Source organism: Agelaius tricolor, unplaced genomic scaffold (genome assembly GCF_023055355.1).
Source record: "Agelaius tricolor isolate 1412-34295 unplaced genomic scaffold, bAgeTri1.0.p SCAF_1, whole genome shotgun sequence".
Classification (NCBI taxonomy): Eukaryota; Metazoa; Chordata; class Aves; order Passeriformes; family Icteridae; genus Agelaius; species Agelaius tricolor.
The window spans coordinates 100,989,383-101,001,729 of NW_027269261.1; the positions used below are offsets into that span (position 1 = coordinate 100,989,383).

General features: G+C 37.6%; 1 protein-coding gene across 8 annotated transcripts in view; it reads left to right on the top strand.

Moving 5' to 3' along the window:
* Window positions 1–12,347, top strand: part of KHDRBS2 (KH RNA binding domain containing, signal transduction associated 2) — a 338,979-nt gene that overhangs the window by 152,148 nt on the left and 174,484 nt on the right. For all 8 annotated transcript variants that reach the window (XR_011682012.1, XR_011682011.1, XR_011682015.1 and 5 more), the window contains exon 4: window positions 5,393–5,539. Coding sequence is in view for 1 of the 8 variants with exons in the window: in XM_071445617.1 (XP_071301718.1) it covers window positions 5,393–5,539 (147 nt within the window). In the remaining 7 variants the exon portion in view is untranslated. The remainder of the gene's footprint in view (window positions 1–5,392; window positions 5,540–12,347) is intronic.

Here is a 12,347-nt window from a genome sequence, read left to right on the forward strand (position 1 = left end):
GACTGCAGGTGTTGTACACCCACTGTCTTTGCACTGCTGTGTGAGCTCTCTCCATGTACTCCCCACTTCCATCTTCTTTATTCTTCTTCCTGGAGTGAGAATAACTGGTTTAAAAATAAGAGTCAAGGAATAGCTTAGGTCTTTTAGCTTCATTCTGTACTCTACTGGATCTTCCAATGTCTCCTCCATTATCAAATTGTTTCTCTTTTCTTTTTTTTTTCTTTTTTTGTTTCTCTACTGATGGGACCTTGGACTTAGAGGTTTTTTTAACTCCAAACCCAGTACCCCCAAATAAATGAGCTCACTGTTACTTATAATACAGTCAGTGTGGTAGACAACATTTTGATTTTTTTCATTTATGTCCAGATTAAAAATTAATAGGTTTGCATTTGTCAAACTGCATGCCCATTAATTTTATTCTGTAGCATTGCCCACTGATCTTATGAATAATGCCTGTGTAGCAGCAGCCCTGTGATTATCATCTTTGTCTCTGCACTATGCTTTTCTTTGTAAATTCTTGCAAGATATGAAATCCATTGCAATTCTCAGATTGTTCCTCAAGCACCCATTGTTTCTTTTTGTAGCTATATTTGTTTCATTATAGGAAGTTCCTTGTATTCTATTGATTAAATTTATCTCTGAGAGCTACAGAGTTCCTACTGCAAGTTTCTTTTCTATTATTCTTTGATATCCTTTATTTCAGTGTTATGAGGACATTTTTGATTCACCAGTCTGGACTGTGTAATTGTTTTCTGTGCAAACTCCATTTCTTTCAACTTTTTTCTAGTCTTTTTATTCAAGCATTTTGGCCATACTTCCAGACAGAAAGCAGTTGTCTGTCAACACACAACCTTTTAAAACGTTAAGACTCCTCTCACATCCAGAGATAATTCATCATTTTTCCTGGCCTTTATGTTCCTATCACTCACATACTTCACTTTTGCAGAGGTTGGTACTCCTAATATTTCTGCTATAGAGTTTTATAACTCATTTTCCCTGCTTTAGTCAACTGGAAATTATAAAACACAGTAGGTGTTTCAAAACACCTGTTATCCTTAGGAGGGAGTGGGTTATAGAGCCATGCATCATGTTGAGGGTGGATGGACTTCATCACTGACAGACACTCTGAGAGTGAGAGGAAGAAGAGAGAATGAAGGGAATGAAGGAAGCTGGATGTATTGTGTGAGGGGAGGTGGGTTCTGCCGCTTGTGAGAAATGAAGGGAATTGACCTGCAGAATGGAGTGGAAGAGGATCAGGATGAGGGGCAGTTGTTTCTGCAGGGTGATACATGTTTTCTCTGCTGTGCTCAACCCACACTGAAGTAAATCATTGTCACTGAGATCTAAGAACCATACTATGAACCTGAGAGTCAGTACTAAGAGTGATTGCCATCACTAACCCAGAAACCAAGGAATCTATTATTTTCCTTTTATAAAGCAGAACTGATCAAGTCCCAGGTTTGTTGTTTTTCTGCCCTAAGATCCAGTGCCTGAGATTTAACTGCATTTTGATTCAGTGAATCCATCAGGCTTTCGATGCTCATCACCTTCCACTGTGATTCATTTCATGTCTACATGAGTAAGCTTAAGCAGTTATCATTTCTGTGCTTGGGCTGTGGGGGAACAACTCAGCTGCTGGGTGGACACTGGCAAAGGCTGTGCCAAGCTGAACAGGGTCTAGAAAACTGCTGGACATGATGAAGGGAATTGTAGAATGTAAAAAGCTGTGAGAATCTGCCAAAAGTTACAGACAGCACCATGGGGAATACCTGAACCTCAGAGGTGATTAAGGCAGAGTTGTATGAGAAACAGCCAAAGTCCACAAGGAATTGCACTGGTGCATTAGGGGCCACTAGGGCCTTGGAAGGCCATTAGCACCCAGATAGCCTTGTTAAGAACACCATGAAAAATAGATTTATGATGATGTCACTTATTCTGCCTCAATGTGTCTGGTGCTGGAAAGTCTCATAATCCATTTCAGTCTTTACCAGCCCTACATGGGGTGTTATTCATTAGTGTTTTCGTTTGACTCAGAAGCATAGTTTAGAGGAGAGCCTCTTGATCATTCCCAATTCCCATTATTTAAAGTGAGCAGAGCTTACAGAGTTTTAACTGGATTCTTCTCCTATGAAACTAAATCAAGACTGGGCTCCAGAAAGGCTCTCTGACTTCTAATGGGAACTCAGTTACTGCAACCAGAGTACAAGTGGCAGGAGGCAAAACCCACTGCTGTGCTACACGAGGGGCAGTGCTGCCATCCTGAACAGAAGCAGTGTGGATACTGGGTCCATGGTACTGATCATTTTGCTGTGCAGTTGGGATGTGCTGCTTGCTAATGAAGATCTACAAGTGTTGTCTCACCTCCCTGTGCTCCGGGGAGGGCCTGTTCATCTGTAGTGCCCTTGGAAAGCTGTATTGGCTGCCAGTAGGTATCACCTGCCATACCCGCGAGTGTCTCCCCAACAGTGGGAGCCATGTCTGTTGTTGCTTGTTAGATGCCTGGTACCCCACATAGGGTTAAATGTAAGGCTACACTCAGTCCCCAGATACTCAGCCATATTCACTGGCTTTGGGAAGGAGAGCTTGGTGCAGTGCTCACATGGTCTGTGAGTTCCCACTCATCCATAGTCTTCCTTAATCAAGTTTCTTTGTCTCTCTACATACACTTGCGATAAAAGGAGCATTATTGTGACATTTTACCCTATGATGGGAAGAGATACTGTGTGAAAATTCAGTCTTTAACCCCATGTGTTCCACAAGAAGAAACCTCATTAAGTTTCCTCACAAAGAAATATGTAATATCTCAGAACCTCAGCCTGTGGTTTCCAATAGCTTTAGAAATAAGCTCCAAGTAGTGACAGAAAGCATGTGCTGAACTGAAGAGGCAGGTTATAAAATGATGTGTTGTAAGAAAACCTGAGTTTGTTCAGGAACTGAAAGAGAAGCATAATTACCATTGTTACCACTGAAGAGGCATATTCCAGGTGTGCATTATAAAATCATCTTGCTGATGTCTTAGCTGTACAGAATCCTCATCAAAACAATGAGCCAAATATTATTATTTTGCTTTTTCTACATCTGAAAAAAAGGGTCCAATTTCTAAATTCTAAGTTTCTTGGTAGTCTTTTCCTGAAAGATAACTTTTGGGGCTTTCTGGAATTTGTTGGTTTTGTGTTGGTTTTTTGTTGTTGGTTTTTTTTTTCCCCCTCAGAATCTTAAAAAAGCAATAGGGAAGAAACTTCCAGCAATCACTAGGGTGCACCTTTATAACTATTAAAACTTAATTCTACTGAAGACTCAGTACCAGATTTTTCTAGACATAATCAAATGTGTGATTTTTTTTTCCAGAAAACTGGAAGCATCTCATGATAGATTTTTATATTATGCTATGGTTCTTATGGAAATTTCAATGACATTTCAGTGATAAACTAAAATGCCAAAGATAATTTAACTGTAAAAATAAAATTACTGAGACAATTATAGCTTATCATAATTTTTCTAGTTTCAGTTGCAAACAAATATGTCAATTTTAAGACTTAAAAATAAAATAATAGTTCACATTTATTGAGCTACGATTTTATCATAATCTCCAAATGTTGACTTAGCATGGAGCCAGATTTAGGGCTCTGGAGCTGCAGGATGTAGCCTTTGTGTATTCTCTGGAAAATCAAAAAGTCCTTGAGGCTGGATCTTCTAACATAGATAAAAAGACCTGAATACTTATTGTTAGGAACATAGCATTTTGCAAATGGTTTTGGTAGCAAGCAGTGGTGTAAATTAGTCAATGCTAAAATAAGTGACGTTAATGCAGAATTAAATAAACTTAATCAATAAGAATTGTAATCTGTTGTTACAGTTTTTATATCTCAACTACATGTTCATACTACTATTATTTATATCTTAACTACATGTTCATACTATTATTTTAGTATATACTAAAAAGCTGTAACCTCTTCACCATTTTAAAGCAAATTAGTTTACTTCTTTTTCTGTGATAATGTTTTTTGTATATACATATTTTCTTCTAAATTACATTTCTCAAAATATTTTTGAAGACTGAGAGTTCAGCTCATCATTTCTTTAGCATTACTTAGGTCTATCTTGTGTAGTAATGGATTGGATTTTTCATTATGTTGTCATAGCCAGTGCCATTAACAAGATCCCTATTCTATGTCTTTGATTTTTATGGAACAGTAGCTACTACGAATCTATTTTGCAATTTACATTTGCTATCTCAAAACGTTGTGTAAGAAAGTGGATTGACATTTCAGAACATTACTCTAACATGAAGTAGGACTATTAGGCTTATTTTATAGCTAGAAAATTGGGACCCAAAGATGGTTGAGCTATATCTAGGTGTGGTGATTCACCAGCTGAGCTGCTCACCACATTGCATAGGTCCCCTGAATTGGGACTGGGGCTGAGACTCATTCATCACTGAGTACTGAGAGCAGCTCAGGGGCTCTCGGCATTACAAGCACATGGATCTCTCAGAGCAGCTCCAGAGGAGGGCCATGAGGATGACCAGTGCTGGAGCCCTTCTGCTATGAAGAGAATTCGGGTTACTCAGCCTGGAGAAGAGAAGGCTCAGGGTAAATTTATGGCACCTTACAAGTACAGAAAGAGGGCAAGAAAGCCGGAGAGGGACTTTGTGAAAAGGTACATAGGGAGGGGACAAGGGGTAGTGGCTTTAAACTGAGAGTAGGTTTTAAGTTAAACATTAGGAGAAGGTTCTTCACTATGAGTATGGTGAGACACTGGAGCAGTTTGACCAAAGAAGTTGTGGATGCCCCATTCCTGGGAGTGTTTAAGGTCCTAAGCCACCTGATTTAGTGGAAGGTGTCTGTTCCTGGCAGGGGCACTGGAACTACATAGTCTTTAGTAATTCACACCCTTCACATCCAAACTATCCTGTGATTCTCTGTCTCAAATAAAAGTCCTAGGGCATATTTTTCTCTGGTTATACTGAAATGTACAGGCTGCAGACATTTGTAGAAGAACCTAAAGAGTTTACTAAACAATAGTGTTCCAAAGTGGTTAAATGCATCTTTATTTTATGGGGTTTTTTGTTGTTAAGAGCTAAGATTCAGACAGATGAATGCAGCTTTTCCATTATGGATTTAATATGTCACTTCTTCCTTCTGGTGTATTTAGCATTTTTTTCACTGTGCTGATTAAAATCTGATTTAGATGATAATTATGCTGGTTTTATCATTCAAACACTCAAAATTGATTTTTAAATCTTTAAGTGGCTTGAACTAGACTTTTATTTCTTAACGGATTTAAAAGTCTGCTTACAGTATGTCCTTCTGTCATGTTGTCTGTGAATGCTAAATCACTGCAAAATTAGTAGATTTCCAGTTTTAAAACCAAATCCACCCTTTCTTCATAGGAGGAAGAACTAAGGAAAAGTGGAGAAGCCAAATATGCACACTTGAGTGATGAACTCCATGTATTAATTGAAGTGTTTGCTCCACCTGGGGAGGCGTATTCTCGTATGAGTCATGCCTTGGAAGAAATAAAAAAATTCCTGGTTCCTGTAAGTCACTTATAACATTCTTCTTGACAGGTTATGGTTTTGTTGCATTGAGTTTGTTCCTTTTTTTAAACTAAGGAAAAAAAGCCTTCACTGCATTCTGTTTAACTTTTGTCTTTCATCCTTTTGTCCCAGGGAGATGCCAAACAGGCCATTAAGTGTCACAGTTGATGCCCTGATATTTTTTCTAGCTGTTTTATTATTTCCATTTATCAATGTTTTTTGCTTTCCTTTCTTCTTTTCTGGAGGAACTGGTAGATTACTCTTGTTTTCTGATTGCAGACATTTGTCATTTGTATGAGAGTGCGCTTTCAGGATTTTTGAATATTTAAGTCTGTAAAAACATTTTGCTACATGTAACAATTTACCTGAATATCTTGCTAATGAAGTTAATGAATTTCTTGAGTGGCAAACAGCATGAGCAAAACATTCCTAAGACATTTCTGTTCACCTTATGACTCAAACCACAGTTTGGCAATCTTCCATCAGCTAGGAGAGTGCAGAAATGTACTCTAAAGCTCTGAACTTTTTCAATTTGATTTATACTAAATATATCACTTTCTGAAATATTTAACTTCATGTCTATTGATTTTCCTCAGATTCTCTGAAAATTATTTTTTCCACATTTATTAGTGCAGTCCATGCTATTTTCATACTTAAATTTGTCTTAGCATTGAAGCATAAGCATACGAATTATTAAGTGAAGTAGTACTAGAATTACATGAGTTGTTTTCTGAGATCTGTCCTGAGAGTTCTTAGTGCTCTAAAAATGTTCAGAACTTACATCCCTTAAAAAGAATATGATGAAACCTTGTTTCTATCTTTGATTGAAAAAATGATGTGTATGTTCAGGTCTCTTGATAATAACGGAGGGATTCAAAGAGTGCCTTTTTTAATGAGTAATAGGAAGCCAAGATAAGAGATGTTCAGGTGAGGCATATGAATACTTGCATGGCAGAATTTCAACCTTTTTTGCTGTAGGCTTCTTGATGCAGGAAAAGGGGAATATGTTACAAGTAAAATATTGAAGTAGACTATTTAAATGTTAAATTTTTAAGAGCAAATACACTTTTTTTCAAGAACACTGAGTAGCTTAAGATTGTTAAAATAAATATCTGGGTATATCTTTTAAATAAAAACATTTGTTGGCATCAAGTGCCTGGAAATGAGCTACATTTTAAACAAGTTAAATCTGTCTTTCTGATTTTTCCTTCTGATTTCCTTATGCTTCCAGTTTGGGAACACTGGTAATAAAATACCATTTAGAATTCTTTGAAATAACTGTAAGGCAAGAAAACATTTTCTTTTTCATGATTTTTGAGTTTATGTTGAACATAAAACACAAGGGACAAATTAGGTCAATATTGTAATGCTGGCAGCATGTCGTGGAATGACATTTTGGCTTCAAGCTAATGGTGAAGATCTGCCAAGCCATTACACTGGAAGAAAATTTATCATTAAGTAACATATTCCTGAAAAGTTTGGCATGTTATAGCTTAAAATGATAACAGCGCCAATTACAAAATTTACCCGTCTTTGTCATTTGGATAATGCTATTTCCAGTTGTTCATGACTTTCCAAAACTTCAGATTGTTTCTGTAAAAGGTTTCTGTTTAAAGTTACCTTCTTATGTCCCTTTCATTCTGGAAAAGAGATCCTGCATTCTAGCATGGTGCAATGAAAATGGCATCTGGATTTTTAACATCCATCATGTGTTCTGTTCAGCCTGGGTGAATAAGGGGGACAGAACTGTGTGTTTTCATAGTATTAAAATCTGTTGTAATATTCAGCATGTGTACAAGCATATATTTTGGATGGCACTTTATTTATTTGGAAGGATTATATTTGTTTTCCAGCACAAGTGTAATAGCTACACTGGAGGAAATATAAAACCAGGTTCTTTATTACGAAATTTTGAACATGGTTGACAGTGGCAGGAATAGACCCTGTCATAGAAGGCCACCAGATTTGTCAGGCATGATTTGCCCTTAGTGAAGCTGAGTTACCTGTCCCCATTCACCTCCTCATTTCACATGTGTCTTTGCAAAACTTCCAGGAGAATTTCTTTCCGTGATCTTTCTGACCTGAGGTGAGGCTGAAAGAGCTGTAGCTTCCTGTGTCTTCCTTATTTCTCTTTTTTAAGTGGGGGTTCCTTTTCTCCTTTTCCAGTCAGTGGAGCTTCAGTGGACTGACATGACTTCTCACATACGATGGGCAGTGGCTGAGCCACTTCCTCAGCCCGTTCCCTCAGCATGAGCCGATGCATCTCGCCAGGTCCCATGGACTTGTGCACCTTCATGTCCCTTAGATATTCTCCAGCCTGATCCTCTCCTATAGTGGGCAATTCTTCATTCCCCCAGTCCCACATTTGCCTTCTGTGACCTTGGCAGTGTGGCTGGAGCACTTGTCTGTGAAGACCAAGGCAAAGAAGCCATTGATGACCTCAGCCTTCTCCCTGTCCTGGGTAGCCAAGTCTCCAGTTTGCTCCAGAGAGGGCCCGCATTTTCCTCAGTCTTTCCTTTATCACTGACGTACTTTTCCTGTTGCCTTGGCCAATTTTAATTCTGTCAGGGCTTCTGTCAGCTTTCCTAACAAGATTCCTAGCTGCTTGGGCAATTTCTGTATTCCTTCCAGGCTACCTCTTCCTGCATCCACCCTCTGTTGGCTTCCTTTTTGAGTTTATCCAGGAGCTCCCTGTTCATCCATATAAGCCTCCTGTCATTTTTGCCTGACTTTCTCTTCATTGAGATGCTCATTCCTGAGCTTGGCAGAGGTGATCCTTGAACATTAACCAGCGTTTTTGTGCTCCTCTTCCCTCCAGTGAATCATAATCACTCCAAACAAGTAAAAATTGTACTTTATGACTTGTTTATTAGTTTTATCCCCTCTGCTTTGTTTCAGATTTACAAAGCAGTTATTAACTGACTGGCTGCAACATGTTTCAAGGGTTTTTCACTCAGAAAGATTGCACTAGATAGTTTCCTTTTTGTTCCCTATTTGCAGCATCTCTTGAGTTTGTTTTATGATGTTTTGTTGTTTATAAGACTTAATTTATTGCAGCAATGAATATTGGGATTGCATGAAAAGGATAAAACAATAGAATAGAACAGTTTTATTTATACCAAATCAAGGATGCAATAAAGTATTCAAATGAGTTTTCATATTGCTTATGAATTTTCTGAAGATTACATGAAATATTGCCCTCAGAAATTACACTGATCATGTCAGTGAAATGGAATAATGTTTTTATACCTTCTTCAGAAGTTTTAATGAGACTGAATTTTAAGATAAATGCCCAGAAAACATAATAAGAGAAAAGTAGATAAATGTAGAGCAGTACTGAGAAAAAAAATTTGAACATTTATTAACTGAAGCAAAGTTTTCATGAACAACTACTTTTGATTTAAATGTGATTACTTCTTTTTTACCTTCAACCTCAATAACAGGTAGCCATATTTTTAGTAAGGAAGACTTTGCCTCCAAGCCAGAGTTAGAAACAACAGTCTGTCCCACAAGTTAACACGTTCCATCGCTGCAGCTCGATCTCAGTTGGTGCTTTGGGCTCCTTCCAGCAGGTGTTTCAGTGCATGACTGAATCCCAGTGTCTGCAGCTCTTGGCAGCTGCCACGTTTCCAAAGCCAAGCTGCTTCCTTTGCTGTCTGCAGCTTCCATTTTGCAAATGAGTTGAGGTCTGTGTGGGTGCTGCCAGCAGGACATTGCTAACTGGTTGATAAGATTTATTCTGTAAGTGACTGCTAGTTCTTTGGTAGGTTTTATGCAAAATTAAGTCTTTGTGGGGTGTCATATCCAATTACTAGCTAGATACTGTGCTCCATTTTGGGTTGATGTTTACTTAGTATGAAAATTTGCATATAAATGAAATATGATAAATCAAATTAGCCATGATTAAGTAGGTAGGATTAATCTCAGAGCCTTGAAAAACTGTCTGCTCCATTATTTTTCTGTCAACCTAGTAAAAATGAAATCCAGAATGTGTTTCCCAAGTCAAGGTTTTACATTAACAATCACATTTGGAACTGATGCTAACATATTGGAAATTATCCAGTATTAGCTATGTGGAAAATACAAACAGTAGGGATACCTGGGAGGAGGACATGTTTTTCAGATTCACCTTTGTGGCCAACAGATTTGATAAAATCCATAGGTATCTCCAAGTACTTCTCATCCTAAACTGCCAGGGACCTGGGTCTGTGTGAGGAACCTAAGGCTGATGTAAGATCTCAGTGCCTCAGAATGGGATGCAGGGTCAACAAACTAGAAGGGGAGACTGAGGAGCAGAGGGAGGGGAGGAGAGCCTAGAAGCTCTTCAAGCTTTAAAATCTGCTGATTTTTGAAGGTTCATGGCTGTTAAATGCAGTCAAGTTTTTTTGCTATTACTGACCAATGAAATTCTACATCACTCCTGTTATATAGAATTGTATAATTTTGATTTAAATCCAAACATACAAATATATTTTCTGAACAAGCTCTTAATTCCCATGTCGTAAGGAGCTATACTGTTCCTTAGAAGTTCTGTGCTTTCTAACACAGGCAAAATCTTTTTTCTGATTCACTCTTTTATCCCTTTAAGCAAAGCATTTTTATTTGACATGGTTAGCATCCCTTGGGAGAATGAGAGAAGCAGATACTGATCATTCATTTTACGTGTGAGTGCTCTGTAATAGGGAGCTATTATGTAGAGGGCAGATTGCAGCTGCGGTGACATGAGCACTCTAAAAAGATTGTTTACAACTGTGTGGTCAGATGATCAGAAATTGAACCAATTACCACTTTACAAACTGCTGTCCAATATATTTGCATACATTATCCTAGCCACTTGTATCTGCTTTAAATTGAGGCTTATTGGCACCACTCAAGGGCTGGGAATAAACACATGGCCATGTAATGCAGTCCAGTTGATGGGCAATGTCTGGTGATCATCTGCCTGTACAGTATTCTCTGGGTGTTCATCAGATCAGATCACATTCTGTTATTAGAATTCACTGTGGTGAGGCAACAGGTGAATGCAGAGTTTTATGTTGTTTTTATTTTAATTCAGGCTACATTGTCTTCCAGACTTGCTTGTAAGTGCCTAAATATCTTACTGGCTGTTTATCTTCCATCCTTTTATCTCACCTTGCTCTATACCATTGATTAAAAGAATTTTCTTACCAATCATTTAAGAATATTATCTGTTCTCATTGATCCAGCTAATTAAAGTGAAAAAATCACTAAGGAAGAAGAGCCTTTCAGTGAAATCAAAGTTTACTAATTTCACACTGGAAGTTATTTATGCCAGAGCTATTTATGAAAAAAAATGAGATCTATGCAAATTGAAAATAAACTTTGAAGCCAGTTTATTTCAGTGGGAGCAATTGAAACATCTTAAAGCAGGGTTTAGTTCCTTGAAGGTCTTTCTCTGTCTAATATTGTAAAAAGAAATTATTTTACCTCAAACATACATTTACTGTATATGTAGGAACTCCTATCTAGTACAGACCAAAGTTACAAATGATCTGTGGACATACAGCACATGTAACAATTCTGTCAGTTTTAGGTATATGACATTTATTTTGCACATTTTTTATTAGCCATCTGAATTACTTCTGTGCTACAGTATAATATCTCTATTTACATACCATTTCATACTCAATGGTTTTGCAATCTTATGTTTGTTTCTAAATAAGCTATAGTGTGGGTGGGGGGATACCAGTCTTTTTCCTCTTTCAAAGGACCTCAAAAGGCAAAATATTTCCATAAATATGATGCTGAGCAGCAGCAGAGCTGCATCTTTAAAATTCATCTTTTATGCCTGTCAAAGTAAATAATTTACACTTGCACATTCATCAAAAATTCTTGCAATAATAAATAATTAGTACTGTAATTATTTTAAAACTGTGCTAAGGAAAAATTTTAGCAGCTGTTTTAGCTGTGCTGGGTTCTGTTTTTCCCAGTGTACAACATCTCCGGCAATTTCACACACAAGTTTTGATAATCAAGGAAATAAAATTCAGAGATTCTGACAAGGCCTAAAATGTCATAGCACTTTAGCTCTTCACAGCCTTTTTCCCTAAACTTTGCTTAACAAATCAAACTATTATCAATACATTCAAACATCAGTGTACTCAAGGGAGTCATCATAACTTGTGGGCTATGGTTCTTGACTTTTCACAGATGCTGAAGTTTTTTCTAATAATGAATACTGGCTGATTGAGCAGCACTTGTGTTGTTTAAAACACTTTTTTTAAGCTTCATGAAAATAATCCTAAATCTTCCCCTCAAAGTGAATGTTTAGGGGTGGAGATGTACATCAAAAATGTTTCAATTTTTCAGTTGAAAATTAAACTCCATTATTTTTCAATGGACTGATTTTTTTAATATAGTTATAGATGTACAGTATAGACTACTGGTTCTTTCTGCTGTAAAGCTATAAAATGGATAGCAATACAAAGAGGACATAATGAATTAAATGTCTTCATATTTGTGTCATGAAGAGTGGGTCATGTGTTGACATGCCAGACTAACAGTATCTTTTTCCTAGGTTTAGCTCCCAGCTGTTTCAAAGCAATTTAGATACTTTGCCCCATCTTGTGTGGTTTAAGGGTTGATCCTCCCACTATGAGTGGATGAAGACCTATTCAGATATTCCAAGGTTTCTTCAGTCTGTGAAAGCAGTTCCTTGGTGATCTCTTTCTGACACACGAAGGAATCAGTGTCAGAGCTTTCAGATGAGCCAGAGACATGAGCCTGAGCAGGGACTTCACACTGGCCCCTAAACTGAGCATGCTCTTGAGGTGTGGCTGTAGTTTAA